Source organism: Fukomys damarensis, unplaced genomic scaffold (genome assembly GCF_012274545.1).
Source record: "Fukomys damarensis isolate Sample0158 unplaced genomic scaffold, DMR_v1.0_HiC HiC_scaffold_14, whole genome shotgun sequence".
Taxonomy (NCBI): Eukaryota; Metazoa; Chordata; class Mammalia; order Rodentia; family Bathyergidae; genus Fukomys; species Fukomys damarensis.
In genome coordinates this window covers 21,768,485-21,782,384 of record NW_022900926.1, presented here as the reverse complement: position 1 = coordinate 21,782,384, position 13,900 = coordinate 21,768,485, and the positions used below count along the sequence as shown (strand labels likewise).

The following is a 13,900-nucleotide window of genomic DNA, read 5'->3' as shown; positions in this document are numbered from 1 at the left end:
ACTAATTTAATGTCTACTATGTCTATTATGTCTCAGCTGTGTTCTAGATAGTGAAGATATAGCTGCGGAAAGAAAAGATCTGTTTTTATATTCTAGTAAATGAGGGAGAAGACGAACAATAAGCAAGATTGATAAACTATAACATGTCAGGTGATTAGAGTGCTCTAGATAAAGTTAGGGGTACAAAGAGTTGTAGGGTGCAGGTTGCAATTTTAAATCAAATGGTGACTGAAGTATCAGTGCTGGGGGAAAATAGCCAGAGCATTGGTTTTTAAGGGCAAGCCATGGGGACTGTGTACTGGAGCACAGGGGGCAAGGTGAGAATTAGAGAATGGAGTGGGAGAGAAACTGGGCAAGAGATACTGCAGGGCCTCGCAGGCCAGTAAGTGAATTTGGTTTTCACCCTTATGACACAGGAAGCCATTGGGAGAGTGACAGCATCGGATGTGTGTTTGAAGGCTCATCCTGGCTGCTGTGTTGAGCCTCAACTAGTGAGGCAGGCAGAGCAAGGAAGGAGACCGGGGTGACTGGAATCGTTGTCCAGATGGGCACAGTGGTGGCCTAGAACACAGAGGTCGTGAGAAGGGTCATATTTTGATGAAGGTCCAGTAAAAATTATTGATGCATCGAATACGCAATGTCAGAGAAAGGAAACAAAGATGGCCCCAGAGCTTTTGGCCCAAGCAGCTCTAAGGGCGGCACTGCTATTTGATCACAAGACGTACTCAGTGAGTGCCTGGAGTTCTGCTCAAAACTGCTTGCCTCTTCTGTGCTGGAACTTAGTGTGAGCTTAAGATGCCCAGGTAAGATTTCACCTGGCAAGACTTAAAGGACATTGTTTGCTTCTTTAAAAGCCCAAATAACAAATATTTCAAAATGCAAAGCAAAATTTAAAGACCAAATGATTTATTGAAATAGTGTGACAACATAGTCCTAGCATGATGAAAAATATGATAATTAGCATTTTTCACACAGTATTTTTACTTGTCTCATCATGACTTAAAGTTTAAGCATGAAGGCAAAAGCAAAGGAAATAAAATCAAAATTTGATGCTGCCAATAACTTTCATGAGGTAACTGCAGTTGTTTTTTTCTTTAAGTCAGGCTTCAGAACTATTGGATTTCCTACATTAAATTTTCTGACATTAAATTTTATCAGTCACACACAATCCCTGCTGCCCATCTGCACTGCTATTCTGAATTCATTACCCACCTCACAAAAGGACAAAAGGTAAAAAGGTATAAGCCAAAAATAATAATTAATAATTCAAAACCATCACTAAAAGTCAATCTTTCCATCTAGGACTATGCTCAACTCGGTCTTCTGACTACATGGAAAAAGCAATTAAAATAATTCTCTAGCTCTTGCTCTTTTCTTCACTCCCCACTTATGCTTTTCTGAGTAATATTTAATCCATTTATCCTTGTGAGTTAATTGTATATAACCAGAAACACCAATTATTCTTTTGAATCACAGTTCTCTTAAGGACTTGAGAAAACGTTTTGATATACATCTCCTCACAAGACACACAACCTTAATCACATATTAGGGACTTAGCCCAGAATCAGGCGGGCAGCTTGCTGTTGGCTACACTGAGCTTTACTCCACTGATCTGGTCTCAGGGAGGCTGAGAGGATTTGAAGGGTTTGATTAGCCTCATGATCTCTGAAAACACCTGCTCACACAGGCCCTCTCCCAGCAAACCTACCACCCACTGAGAGCCTTCAGATTTGAGTCAAGTTCCCTACATGGACCCTGACTGTCCCCAGTCAGACTGTCATCTATGTGATCCTCCTCCATAAGCACTGTGAGGGTGTACTGGCAAGAGGCCCTTTACTAGGATCGTTGAATCACTAGTGGAGTTAAGGTTTATTTTTCTCTTTATTGAGGAGAACTAGTATGCCTCATTTTGAGAATAAAGATAAATTCATATAAGATGATGTTAAAAACAGAAACCAGAAAAGATGATCTTCACGTGATAGGTACAAAATGAAGGGAAATTATATTGAGTAGGCTTCATTTGATATTTACATGTTGTTGATAATCTAGATATTATTCTAGAGATGATGAAAAGTTGACTTTCAAATACTGTTATTGATACAAGGTAGAATTTAAAACAAACTTTTAAGTAGAAAAGTTTTATAATAGGCAGTAAATATACAAAAAGAATGTTCATATCAATTAGAAATGCACAGAAAAATACTCATTCATAGAAAAAATTTAAATTGGCATAACTACATCAAGTTAACTGCTTTATTATTCTCTCAGTCTGTAACACCTTTTTTCAGTCTGTATTTTATTTATTGTTTTTTCAGTTTTTACTAGTATATGTTTGTAGTACATAATGATTACATCTTTTGTGAGGTGTTGGTATGTCTACACAATATTTATGTTGTTTCATCCTGTGCTATAAACATGAGTATGTATATGTTACTCTAACCATATTTGTAAAAAAAATCATTTCAACATTTTGTTAAATATCTTTAGTTTGGGGTTCTTGCTTTTTTTTTATTTTGCTGTTCTACAAAAATGAATATTGTTGTTAAGGATATTACATTTAGAAATTAAGTTCTTTATCTCATAGAGCCCTTTATTCTTTGGCTTTTCTTAAAATTCTAATTTTTGTGGAGCATTGCTCAAATTTAGTTTGCAAGTGAAATATAAATGATGACATCATAGTACAGTGAGATGTGTACTCATGTTTATAGCAGCAAAATTCATAATAGCTAAATCTTCAAAGTAGCCTATTTATCCATCAACAGAGGAATGGATGAAGAAAATGTGGAGTATTTACACATAATGGAGGGCTACTATGCCATAAAGAAAAATAAACTTGAGTCATTTGTAGGGAAATGGATGCACTTTGAGACCACATTGTTAAGTGAAATAAATCAGACACACAAGCTTAAGTGTTGCATGTCTTCTCTTGTGTGTGAAACCCAAGATATAAAGAGTAAAATAAAAGATTGATGGTAGGAAATAGGGAGAAAGACTTTTCTCAAATGGGAAGGGAACTAAGAGATAGAGGAAGTTGGGAGGGGAAGGGGATGAAAAGGGCATTAAGATATGTTTCACACATGTACCAACTCCACAAAAGGAATGATAACATTATGAACTACAAACTCGTACTAATGAAAAAGCTCAGCAGGCATGTTACTTACAAAAAAGAAAGAATGGATAAACAAGTCCCTGAAATGTAATGGTGAACATCAGTTCAAGAAAATAGAAAAATGACTTTGAATAAGAGCCTCCAACACAAGCCATTCCCTTCCTGGAGAACTGTGGTTTTCATCCTTCAGAGCATTTTGTTCCAATTTATGCAACCCCCACACATCTCTTTGCACTTCTTGGGCTTCCTCTGTCAAACCTGGGTATGTATATTTCAGCCACGATGCAGGCACCAGAGTAAGGTATGAGACCTTCAATTTGAACAACTCTGTCAGGCCCTTCATACACTTGTTGCTCCTGCACACAAGAGAAAAAAAAAATCAGATGTTTTCTAGAAAGCCACCGATTTGCTTAATTTCTGTTAAAATCAGAAAGTTATGCAGGGTCCTGGCAGTGGGTGGGTGGTGAGGTTCCTTCCCAGACACATCTCACTCCCTGCTTCTGGGCCACACCCAGTAAAGGGACAGTTAAGGGGCCCAGTAGGTGCCACCTGGCTTCTCCCTAAGTGCTATGGAATGACTGACCCAGTGATCAGTGTCTCTTTTTCATGAACTGGCACTGTGCAGTGAAGAGAATGAGCAGATTTGCAGGGATAAATGTCAAAGTGTAACATGTGGCCGCAAGGTCACGGAAGGTCAGAGAGACAGAATGGGATTCCAGAAAACTCACTCCCTTGCTCCCCTCTCTGGTCCTTATAAAGCCAGGCAGTGCCGGTTCCTGTTTCTGGGTATCCATGGTGTCGCTTGTTAGCTCCTAATGAAACTTTCCCCTCTTTTCCTCTTTTCTATTTGAAGGAGTTTGAATGGGTTTCTCTTTCTTACAACCAAAGGAACTGTCTAAGATGGACACCAGAAAAGGAACAGTCAGGTCACCACCAGACCCAGACAAGGGCACTGGTGCTGGATTTTCTAATAGCAAATTACAAATCACCATTGCAAAATTGATAGAAATACATAGTGCTGTAATTCAAAAGCTACTAAGCAAATATATAACCCATAAAAAATGAAAGTTCTTGGCAGTCAATGGACTGGAATATTGTTACCAATTTCTAGATATGCAGGGAAGACTAGGTGGAGGCAAGTCGAGTGATGGAAAAGCACACACATGCGCACACTGACACACAAAACACAACACATACGCATCTGCACACATAAGCTTAGATGGTGAGCCAACCGCCATTGTTTATCACTGGGGGTGAAAGTAAAGAACAAAACAAGATGGGGTGGGGGAAATAAGAGATAGAGTAGCAAAAGATATGAGCAAAATGCTATTTAACATTCAACAAAGCAATGAACTTACCATTTTTAGTGAATTTTTAATTATAAAAACTCGGTATTCTAGGTCATAGTAATTTCCCATTGATACAGTTTTTCCTTTTTGGTCTCTATATGGTGAATTTGGAACATGGAGAACCACGGACAGTGATCCATTAACTCTGGTTATGTTTATGACTGGAGGCTCTATTTTTGCTGGAGAAAGAACAGGAAATTTTGACAAACCATTCAAAAAATGAAATGTGACACACGGACATACTATGCATCATGAAAAATCATTACAAAGTGAGAGAATTCTGGTTCATGTATTTTGTTCCCCCAAATCAGATCATTATTGAGTGTGAAACTTTTAATTGTCCCCAGATTCACTGTAATATTGCTAAGTATGGATTTTCTTACAGTTTTGTTGTTTGGTATTCATTGTAATTTTCAGATTATAGATTCATATCTTTCAGGTTTTGATTGGTTGATTTTGAGATTGGGTCTCAATGTGAAGTTCAGATTGGCTTTGAACTCACCAAGTAGTCCAGGCTGGCCTTAAATTTGTGGCAATCCCCCTGTGTCAGCCTCCTGAGTGCTGGGATTACAGGCATGTGCTACCATGCTCTGCTTCTCAAAACACCTTAAACTCATCCTGCCCAAAACTGAACTCACAATCCTGATTACTCTGCTTTTCACCAAACCGGTCTTTTGCTGTGAAAATCCATCAAAATCATCTCAATAGTTTATCTAGTTGTGCAAGGAAAACATTTACAGATCATCTTAGACATGTTTTTCTCCCTTACCGCTATATCTAGCCTATTACCAAGTCCTGCCATTTTTTCCTATGAAATATTCCTCCAATGATAAATTGTCTATAGCCCTCTTCATTTTCCTAATTCAAGCTGACCTATGTTCTGTAGACTATTACAGTAACCTCATTTGCCTACATTCAGTCTGTCTCTTCAGATATAACCAAAGTGATCTTTTCAGTGCGTAAGTCTGGTAATATGGTCCCCCAGTTCAAATTACATTTTGAGGGGCTAGGGTGTAGCTCAGTGGTGGACTTATTGCCTAGCATGAGTAAGACTCAACTTTCCATTCCTATAACTTCCTGCCTACCTTCCTGTAATTATTTATATTTTTTTTCCTAGAGGAAGTTCTTCCCCCTGCACAGAAAATTCTCATCCTAGCCTACCTTTCCAGACTCACCCCATTTCATCCTCCCTCTTTGCATGCTGTATGTATTTCACCATACCAGCTGTTTTCTAGTTCCTTGCATTATCATGCTTCCTCCTACCAGTGAGTCTTTGCCTGGTATGCTCTGCTCTACCATCTATCCAATTAACCCCTTTTTATCTATAGCTAACAGCTCAAGTGTCACTTGCACAGGGATGCTTTTCCTAACATCACTAGCCAGCTCCCTACTTGGCCAGGCTCTCATAGCACTATGCAACTCTCTTTTGGACCATTTGTCACAAGTATTGTTTTACGCAGGTGTAATTCTTTTATTGATACCTGCCTTCCGTATTAAACAGAAAGCTCAAGGAAGAAAGAGTTGTCTTCTGTGCTTGCCATGTTCCCTCCAGGACATTATAAAATGCCTGGAACATAGTCAATACCTTGTAAATAATTGCTGAAATAATAAAGAGGCAAGGTGATTCTTTAATCTGCCTGTAGCCCATACTGTTAGAATATTAGTCCTATTCTAAAAGTCCATATCTATATTTAATCCAAGAAGGTCTAGGTTCAGATAATATTGAAATTACAGAGGATCAAATGCTGCTTCCTACTTATAGTGTTTTTGTTATTTAAAATCTTGCTTCATCCCTAGATAGACACCGGGAACCAGAATGTCTTCCCCTAGGATAAGATCCTGTGCTGAGCAGCAGGTCTGTGATGAGCCGATGCATATAGGTGGCTTATTGGCTCCTTAGGCAAGCTCCAGGAACGTGCTGTCCTAAGATCCTAGAGGCTTATTATTATTTTTTTTTAAACAGGCTTTTCCAAAAAGCCCTTGGAGTTGTTGGAGGAGGACTCCAAGCTGGAGGGTGCTGGGATGGCTGAGTGGGCAGGGCTCTTCACTATTGCTTCTATGGGAGGAGCTCCAATTTCAGCTGGTTTACAAACCGCATGTCTAAGTCTCCTACCTATGAGGTCCTGGAATAAAAAGCCTTTTTTTTTAAAAGAGGGGATGCGATGTAAAAACATGCTAAACTCTTCCTAACACTGCCCCCATTTTAATAGGATTGAGCCAAAGCTTCCCTTCATCTCAACCAAAATCTTTAGCGATTCTTACTTGATGGGTGGAAAACCCACATAATGGTATATTATTTGCGCATATAAGGGAATGAAATATTGATATGTGCTACAACCATGGATAAACCTTGAAAACATTAGGCTAAGTGAAAGAAACCTGTCCCAAAAGACCACATATTACGATTTCATCTAGAACAGGGACAGGAAGCAGATCTGGGCATGCTGGGTAATCAGGGGAGAGGAGGGTGATAGCCACAGGGCACGGAGTCTCTCTCTGAGGTGATGAAAATGTTCAAAGTTGAGGGTGATGTTTAAATGTATACGCAAATACATTAAAACCATTGAATTTACTATGTTATATGAGTAAATTGTAAGAAGCATGATTTGTATCTCAGCAAAAGATTTTAAAAACCAGCAAGGCACAGGGCGTGGTACTTGGCCATGCTCTGTGAGGCAGCTCAAAGGCAGGAAGAGAAAAGGCACAGAGCCCCACAGAACTCACTCACTTTCCCACCAGGGAATGAAGCGCGGGGTCATGCTCCAGCCAGAGTAGCTTCCTGCCGAGGCCGTCCGCACCCTCCCATAGTAAGGCTCCTGCAGGTCTGAGGTTTCATTTGTAAGGTCACAAAGGAGTTCCTGAGTACCCCAGCATTCCTCCTTATCTTTCCAGTCTCTCTCACCATACCTAAAGAAAGAAAAATTACAAGCATCTGTTTCTTTTCTCCATCGGAGGAGTTTTCAGTGAGTTCATTCTTTAGACAGGTTGAAATCTACCTTGTAAAATCAGTACCATTTATTGCAATCTTCAGTATGTGAAAATTCTGAAGATTTTTTTGTCTTGTTAACTGAAGTGCTAGTGGGCTGAAAGATAAAGTCCGCCTTGGCACCTTCTGGATCGCTAATATAAGGGTTTTTATTTTGTTCCTACTTGTCAAAGTGATTCTTCTGGTGCATGGACCATCCTCCATTTGTATATACTCATTCTCTCCATCCTTAACGCTTCTGAGGTTTCAACTCTGTGGTTTTCCTCCACTTCTCATGGGCTTCCTGTTGAGCAATATGGCTGATCCTGAGAAGTTGTCCTCCTAGGTGATGCTCACCGAACACACATGACTCATCTTTTTATTGAAAATCAAGTGGAAGTTGTGGTGAGGGCACCACAGGGAGCTCTGTGATTAGGGGCTGGGTGAGAGGGGGATAAAGTTGTGCAAAAGGTAATGAGGCAAAGAGGCAGGTTGACGCTGAGGCCAGGGGATGGTGTAACAGCCAAAAAGAAGACAAAGACTATTCCCTTTTGAGTCAGAAATCAGAGCCAAAGCAATAAGGTGACAGAAGGGAGCAGAACAGGAAGTGGAGGCTGGGGAGAAAGGGTCCTCCTTTGTTGAAGGGTTTGAAGCCTAATCTCGGAGCCGTGAAATGAGGACTATTTCTGGTCTCAATTCTCTGTAATCTATATCATGGCAGCAGTTCTCTTACATCAGGATTAAAGCAGAAGCAATAGCATATGTGGGGCACAATTTGATGACTTTTAATTATTGATGAGACCGTGTCTTTGTTAGCTGAATTTAACTGCAATGACTGGCTTGTCTTTTAACATGATAACCGAGGTTTTTGTCCTATTCAATCTGTTAACTGTAGACTGACAGGAACCAGAAATAACCAAAGCGAAAGTTTTCAAAATTACAGATCTGCATTTGGAACTGAAAAATATCATAGAGACAGCAATGGCTCCAGGTATCCTGAGACCTGAAATTTATATAACCTTTGGGAGCCCTTTCAAAGAAAAGGAATTAAAAATTTAAAAATCTTCCACGGTGTTCTGAAGTTTAATCTTCATTATCCTGATGGTAATACAGCTTCTAATCCCCTTGTTACTTTGCCCACAGATAAACTGTGGACCCAGTAGGCTACCTAAGGGGACATATAAAGAATACTGATTGCTACTTCCTCTCTACTGGGGTATCTCTAGCTATGTCAGATCTATTTTTTAAATATGGAATCCTTTATTGTAAAGATTCGGGAGTTTTACATTTGCTAAACAAAGTGTGTAAAAAAAAGCAGGAACAATTAAAGGCTAAGAAACTTCTGAGGTTATTCCTTCTGAAATTAGTAGGACAATCTCAACTAAGGTCTATCCCCTGCTGGAAGGGCATAGAGTAAAAAAATGCTACTTTGCCTCATGTATATCTCTGATTTTCTGAATTTCTAACAACAACACACGAAAACTAAGCTGTAATACTTTCCGTCTTGTGCTCAGCCAACATCTCAAGCTATGTCAGGAGAGGCACAGCCTCTAAAAACTCAAGAAATGTAACACAGGAAAGGCTGCCTTTTTCAAATCCGCAGTGTGCATTTCCAAGCCTGGATCCAGGGAGTGTCAGGGACAGTGGAACATTGGCACTGGTCCTGCAGGGGTAGTGTGAGGATCCACCAGAGGAGCGTGTGGCCGCACGTCCCAGTGTGCTAAGGTTTGAAAAGAATTTCGTAAACAGTAATGCTATTCTAAAACATGATTTTTAGACTAGAAAAGCCTTTTACACACTCAGTTTTCCCACAAGTTCACTTCAGCTCTTAATAGTACTTGCTGTGTGAAAAACAAGGCCCTTCCGGCCCTCATTCAACAAATGTGCGCTGTACCAGAGCCAGAGTTCTCGGTGCTTTCCTAGGGCTGAAGTGTTTGGCCTAAAGACTGTGTATCCTCAAGTGTTTCAAGTCCCCAAGCAGCTTTTTGGGGCAACAAGTCACTTCTGTCTGTCTCTGCTTCTTCTGAAACCATCTAAAACTCCTCAGAAAAAAGCCCAGCTACTAAAACTCCATTGTGTTCCAGAATGTGTCATCCCTGTGGCCTTTTCTGTCACTTGGAGGAAGCTCAATTTACTTACATTTTGTACTGCACAAAATAGGTGCTCCGATTGCTGGTGAGCGCCCGTCCAGGCTGCCAGAGCAAGACATTGTGGAAGTTTCGGGACTGAAATCGTACCCCCTGAGGCTTCAGAGAGTCATGAGCTGGCTGAGTTCCTAAAGTAACGAGAAGGAAAGACAGAACATGACGATGAGCACCATGGTTATTGGCAGCAGTTTTTACTGTGACACCAGCATCAGGATTTCCTGAAGCACTTGCTCTAAGTGTAGGTAGTGGAAAGGGAGCCCAGAAATCAAACATTTTTGATGCTGCAATATAACGATTTTCATGCACATTAAAGTTTTATTCATTTTTCTTTCTCTTTTTTTTTTTTTTTTTTTTTATTTTTTTTTTTGTGATGCTGAGGTAGAACCCAGGGCCCTGTGCAAGCCAGGCAAGTGCTCTACCATGGTGCTACATCTCCAGCCCAGGATGAAGGTTTAGAATGATGAGTTCCAGACTATAAAAACACATGTGCTATCCTCCCACCCCCTGCCCCAAGGAAATAAATTTTATTGAAAGAGTATTGTCCTTCGTTCTTTCCCAGATAGTGATGGGATATAAGACCGAGATCACCTGTCCCTCTCCCTAGCAGGCTCTATGTGACTATTAGTCAGAGGCAAAATTTACCTGGGATGAATTTGGTCCCAGGACCTCAGCCCAGCACTCAGTTCCTTCATTCTCTGGTTCAACCTTCAGGCAGTTCTGTCTTTGCTATCCCCTCCGGAACGGTGGTACTACCTGCCCGCCTCCTGGCTCTGTGTGCCCAAGCAGGATTGCTCAGATGAATTGGCCCATACTGGTGCGGCCACTGTTCAAGACCTCCCTGGAGCCCAAGAGCTCTGGATAGCGATCATGGCAGCAGAGGGAAGGCTGTGCTTACTTCCTCAGATCATGTGGAACAGTGCCCCAAGCTTACTTGTGTTTACTCTTATGCCACCAGGAGACTTGCAACAAGATTTTATTTTCTGGTCCAAAGAGAGTTCGGGCCAGGGAAGAAACAGAGAACATCTCTGTTTTCTCCCTGACCTCATCTTCTGTTACCTTGCACCTCTCTGCTCTGGAGTGGTCTCCTTTTCTCATTCCCCTGTGCTGGCAATGACCCAATCTTAGCGGCCCTGCCCTTTTCCTGAGCTGCTCTTCCCCTGGATTTCTTCCTCTATATCTGTACACGGTCCATTTTTCTATCTCTTTACGTCTTTGCTCAAATATCACCTAACTGAGGGAGAGAAAATATTTCCAGATGGAAGATCTTAGCAACTTTCACAGTTAGTTAATTGCTAATAAATGGGGCTATTTCCTCGGGTATCTTTTCTTACCTATCAAATGGTGTTAACACTGTTATTTGTTACAGACTTGTTCTTACTTATATTTAGTATACTAAATAGTGATGTGTAATTGGGAAAAACCTATTGCCACAGTTGATTTTAACCCCCCCCCATTAGTACTCAATTAATTACATTTAGGACATAAAAATTTCTGAGGTTCTCAGGACATGGCAGGCAGTTTCCTAAACCTGCCTAAAGCTGATTTGCTAACCTGAAGATAGACATCTGCAGGCCTTTTATCTCTCTGTCTTTGGATTTCTTGTCTCATTTTTGCAACAATATCACTTCTACTACCACCAACATGTTCTGTGCCAGGCACCAAGGGACTTTTATCTTATTCACCTACTGGATTTGCTTAGCTTTTCTGTGGGAAAGGTAGGTGCGATTGCAGCTTCCTCCTACAGACTGAAACCCTAAGCTTCTGAGAGGTGAAGGAACTTACCCAGGAGCAAATGGTGAAGCTGTGTGTGTGTTTGTTTTGTTTTGTTTCTTAAACCGAGACTGACTCCAGGGCTGCCTCTTACTGACTGCAGAAAACCAAGAGTAAAGCTTCAGGAGAGAGGAGCGAATGGGAGAGGCAGAGCTATTAGAAGAGAATATCTCTTCTCTTCCTGCTCCCCTCCTCCTCCCTCTTCTGGCTCGGATTCATTGAACATTGAACAAATATGAATATTCAACATATGTCAGGCACTGTGCTCATTCTCTTCAACTTACTTAGTTTCCACCACCAGATAAGGTAGGTAATTTCATTACTGCATTATTTTGATGGGGTAGATGAGAAGTTGTATATTAGCCCCAAAGAAGGTGCTTATCTAGCTCAAGGTGACGGGACTGGTAAGTTCCTGCCATATTTTGTTAAAAGAGCCCTGGTTACAGAGGATCAGAGGCATAGCACAGATTTCTAGAAGAAGGGGGCTGGAATTACTTTTATATGCCTGTCACTGACGAGCTGAGTGTGCTCACAGGAATTCACTGAAGCCCTCTTTGCTGACAACTACTCGTGTTGACTTGGGATCCCAATGGCTTTGCTCAGAGGTGTGTTGCAACAAGATGCTCTGTGTTACTGAAGGGTTCTCTGCAAACGCCAGCAGCGAATTCCCACAACTTGTGTGCACCCCTACTCTATGCCAGACACTGCTCTAAGCACTTGGCATATACAGTAACTCACTGAATCTTCACAGTGACCTACAACCTCCATTCTAGGAAATCGAGGCACAGGTTGTTCAAGAAACTGCACAAGTTTTCCTAGTTAGCAAGTGGCTGAGTTGAAATCTAGTTTGGCTTAGGAGCCGTGCTTATAATTCCTATGGGCAGAGTCTCTGCAAAGCAAAAGAAATTCTACAGTGAGAGTGATGGATGCACATTTGTCCTTGCACCCTCGAGACTGTCTCCTCTTTAGCAGGTCTTCATTAGATACCTGTGTAGTTAGTTATTCAGGCTGCACATAGAAACTGAGCCCATGTGCTCTTAGCATTTAATGACCTCAGAAAGCTGTAGTTTTAACTACAAAGCCCATAAAAAACATTAATGCCATTTCTAACAGTCTCTTGATCAAACTTCAAGACAAAGCTGTGGTCATTAAAAAGAAACAAGGCACTTACCTACTGCACCAGTTAGGAAGAGGCTGAGGAAGAAGCCTAGAAAGCAATGCTTAAGCATCATGGTCGCAAGTGCAACTGGCCAGGCAGCTGGTGCTCCTTTCAGTAAGACAGCTCATCCCAGAGGAGGGAGCTGTAAAACATGCAAGGTCAGCATTGCTGTTTGTCAGTTAGGTACTGAACACTTGAGCATTGCATGGTTGAATATATATTTAGTTCACTACAAAATGTGCTTGTCATTTATAGAATCCTGTGGTTAAATTGTGTTTTCAAAATTAATTGGTATATTTAAGATGACTGAGATCAAAGTAGTAGAGAAGAATTACAGACTTATTTTAATTAAGTATAAAATTATTAGAGGTATTGGCATATAGGGCTTTATATATTAAAGACAGGTATTGGAGCCTATAAAAAGTATAATATTGTTATGCTCATATTCTTGAATTACAGGAGAAGTAAACCTTGAAGAAGTTTTATTTTAGTATGGCTATAATAGCTTTTAAGGATGTATTAATATTTCAGTATAAATTATAACTTCCTGGTTTAATGTCTCAGCTGTGTTAGAATTTTCAGCCAGGTTCAATCTTTTTTATTCTGGTGTTGAAATTTATTAAATTGAGTAAGTTATTGTTTTTCTTCTGCTGCTTGACCATTACAACCTGTTTTTTTGTTTGTTTGTTTTTTTTTTGTATGGATTGGCACCCTATTTAGAATTCTTAAAATAAGAATATCTTAAAGGAACCAAAGTTTTGTTTGGTTTTGTTGAGCATCTGAGTAGTTGTTTTGTTTTCATTAATGCAGTTCTCTATCTCAGAATTTTAAGTCTTAACAGTAGAAAAGTTCATTCAAAAGATGTACAGTAGTGGTCTAGTATTGTATGAGGGAATGAAGATATTTTCATCTTGTAAATGAATGGTTTGTAAATAAAGCTAGGCACGTAGTAAAAAATAAGGAAATAAAATAATTAAGCTGACCACTCTGCTTAACTAATGGCAGATGTTTCCTTGAAGCAACTACAAGTTTATTTTGCTGCATTATTTTATCATTTTATAAAAGTATAGGAATCACTTGAAGAAAAAAGAGTTGCTATAAGTCATGCGTGTGTGAAAAGCTTGTTGTCCTTGGAGCAGGGCTGGCAGGCCCGAGGGCAGGGTAGGGCACACATTATGGAAATAGCGCCAAGGTGAGCGAGTGAATCCCAGACAGGATGGGAGAAATAAGACAGGTAGAAAGGAGACGAGGAGAGTGTAATTTTAAAATTGCAAATTTAACAAAACCGAAGCTTCAAGTCACAAAGTTACCCAAGATTATAATGCCTTTTTCACTTCAAGCCTGTCTTTCTTTCTGGCTTCTCACTCCTAAAGCCCTGAATCTTGAAGATAAAATAAATCT

At 40.3% G+C, this 13,900-nt stretch overlaps 1 protein-coding gene across 1 annotated transcript; it reads right to left on the bottom strand.

Annotated features, from left to right (window-relative positions):
* Positions 1–3,315: 3,315 nt before the first annotated feature.
* Positions 3,316–12,572, bottom strand: Il22ra2 (interleukin 22 receptor subunit alpha 2). The gene is made up of 5 exons (XM_010626668.1): positions 12,512–12,572; positions 9,563–9,698; positions 7,187–7,365; positions 4,468–4,637; positions 3,316–3,465 (listed from the first exon to the last, which is right to left on the bottom strand). Exons 1-5 carry the CDS (start codon positions 12,570–12,572, stop codon positions 3,316–3,318), a joined length of 696 nt encoding a protein of 231 aa, XP_010624970.1.
* Between the last annotated feature and the right edge of the window lie 1,328 nt (positions 12,573–13,900).

Excerpts from the sequence above, each read along its gene's own strand:
- Il22ra2 (XM_010626668.1), bottom strand. The coding sequence starts at position 12,572 with ATGATGCTTAAGCATTGCTTTCTAGGCTTCTTCCTCAGCCTCTTCCTA. Across the intron at positions 9,699-12,511 it reads CTTCCTAACTGGTGCAGTAG|GAACTCAGCCAGCTCATGAC; the intron begins GTAAGTGCCTTG and ends TCGTTACTTTAG. Across the intron at positions 3,466-4,467 it reads TTAAAAATTCACTAAAAATG|GAGCAACAAGTGTATGAAGG; the intron begins GTAAGTTCATTG and ends TCTTGTGTGCAG.